We start from the raw sequence: 2,093 nt of genomic DNA, 5'->3' as shown, positions 1-2,093 counted from the left end.
CAAGCATTCAAATTCAAAAAAATCCTGATTTATTATCTCAAGTTTGAAGAGTTGATTAAAAAAACAACTTACCTTTGCTCAGTATCTGCGTCTTTGCTGCTGAGAAGTTCAGGATCAAATGATTCGTCAGTGAGGCTTCTTAACGCACCGTGTGCGGTCCAAGTGTGTGTCTGTTTGTGTGTCACATTAAACCACTGTCAGTCTGAATTACCTCGTGTGTTTAGCTCATTGACCAGCCTCCTGCATGCTTGACTGTGTTCTTCAGCTCGAGAGAGAAAGATTTTTTTATAAACAATCATATTTTACTGTTTAGGTTCAATAATTTTTTTTCTGATTGAGGTTTTACAAGCAAACTGACGGGCTGTTTGGAGCAGTAATTATTACTAAACGTCTGTATTAGACACCAATGTATAATCTGTTGAGATATGGTCTGCAGCCCAACAAGCATCTGTATTCAAGTTTTGAAGGTTTTAAGTTATTCTTAGAACAAAGCACTCTTCTATCTTCACATTTTATTCAGGGTGAAAATTGAAAAACATCCCAATTTTCCAGTTTTCTCCTCTCTTCTGTGCTCAGACCTTTTAGATGTCCGACCCTGAGTGATCTCTCTGTGAAGGCTCAGAATGGCAAGTATTAAAGTCTCTCACCTGCAGATGAGCTGTACTGGGCTAATCCTGCCATGACCCACTTCTTAAAGAGCGGCTACACCTCACAGAGTCACCCTAACAAGGTTGTGAAGATGACTGCCGCTGATCCACACATGCAACATTTTATATCACGGCRAGAAGGTTCAAAACAATAACTCTTCAGATGGGTTTTATTGGAAGTAACGTTGATTAAAAAGTAGATTTATTAAAGAGATACAAAGAAAGAAAGCGGTGACAGACAAAATGCGACGAGATTACTGAAAAATATTTTCAACCTAAAACAGCTACATGGGTAAGAAATGACCTAAGCAGGGACGGAGTTTGTACAGTAAATACAGGCAGGTTGTTGTGCTAGTCAACAGCTTATACACACATCAATCCATACATATATGTACATACACAAAACTTTGTACATGTGCTTTGCAGTTCAGAATTCAACAATTTCACCCCATAAATCAGACAAAAGAATTTATAAATGTTGATAAATATGGTCCCAGAAGCATTTCTTTCTTTCTTCTTATTAATTGTTTTATTTTTTTTTAGTGCCTGAGCTTTAAGTCTGTATTTCCTTTGATAGCAGACGTGTGTGTTGTCCAGGTCAGAGGTCATGTTTTCTGGTCCTCAGTTGCCAGTGGTTAGAGGACGCTGGGAGTGAGTGCTGACAAACCAGGAACCTGGGACGACATGAAGGTGGGAGTGGATYACAGACCAGCTGCCCACAGGCCCACCTCTGATTGGCTGAAACTGAGGAAATCTCCTCCTTATGTGAGCGACTGGATTACAGGTAGACCCGCCTCAGGTCTCCAGGTGAGGTGATGGTGTTGCACTGGGGACACAACTTCTTTGCTCCCTAAAAAAGAAGAAAAAAAAGACATGTTCTAAATATGTTTTATTACGTTTATGTGCCTCAGGATCAGTCAGAGGACATACCAGCGTTCTCAACCAGCACTCCTCACAGTGAACATGCCAGCACTGGATGGAGGTGAGTGGAGTGGTGTACGTGTCCTGCAGACAGAAACAGAGTGAACCATGTAGTACCAAATGCTACCACTAGATGTCCCCGTCAATTCACAATAAAGTCTTTTAGGTCAGGAAATGTTTTAACCTGCTGCCTTTCATGTGTTTCTGTGCAAGTGTGTCGATTTTACAGATATGGAGCTAGTACTGAGAGTTAGTATCTAAAAGTCATCAGCTCAAATTTAGAGTTTCTTTGAAACTTTAACATACAAGGTAGCGTGATACATTCAAGGTGTGCTACTTTTATTTATAGCATGAAACATCCAGTTTGTTATCTTATCTTTATCCACTGTTTTTTTTTCTAAGTTTGCACATGTTTTAACAGTAAATGTGCTAAAAGTCTGTATTTATCAAATTCAGTTTACTTTTTAAACCCTGGAAACATCAGTCATCAGCACCATTATTAGTCTACTAAGAATAGGATCATGT

At 39.4% G+C, this 2,093-nt stretch overlaps 1 protein-coding gene across 1 annotated transcript; it reads right to left on the bottom strand.

Annotated features, from left to right (window-relative positions):
- Positions 1 to 799: 799 nt before the first annotated feature.
- LOC106511723 (E3 ubiquitin-protein ligase RNF220) lies at positions 800 to 1,652 on the bottom strand (the record flags this gene model as incomplete). The annotated part of the gene is given in 2 exon segments (XM_014000471.1): positions 800 to 1,497; positions 1,578 to 1,652. Coding segments are annotated over 2 exon segments (147 nt in total), but the record flags the coding sequence as incomplete, so codon positions are not given.
- Positions 1,653 to 2,093: the final 441 nt, after the last annotated feature.

Source organism: Austrofundulus limnaeus, unplaced genomic scaffold (genome assembly GCF_001266775.1).
Source record: "Austrofundulus limnaeus strain Quisiro unplaced genomic scaffold, Austrofundulus_limnaeus-1.0 Scaffold8, whole genome shotgun sequence".
Lineage (NCBI taxonomy): Eukaryota > Metazoa > Chordata > Actinopteri > Cyprinodontiformes > Rivulidae > Austrofundulus > Austrofundulus limnaeus.
The sequence above is the reverse complement of the archived record's forward strand: the minus strand, read 5'-3'. Positions and strand labels throughout refer to the sequence as shown.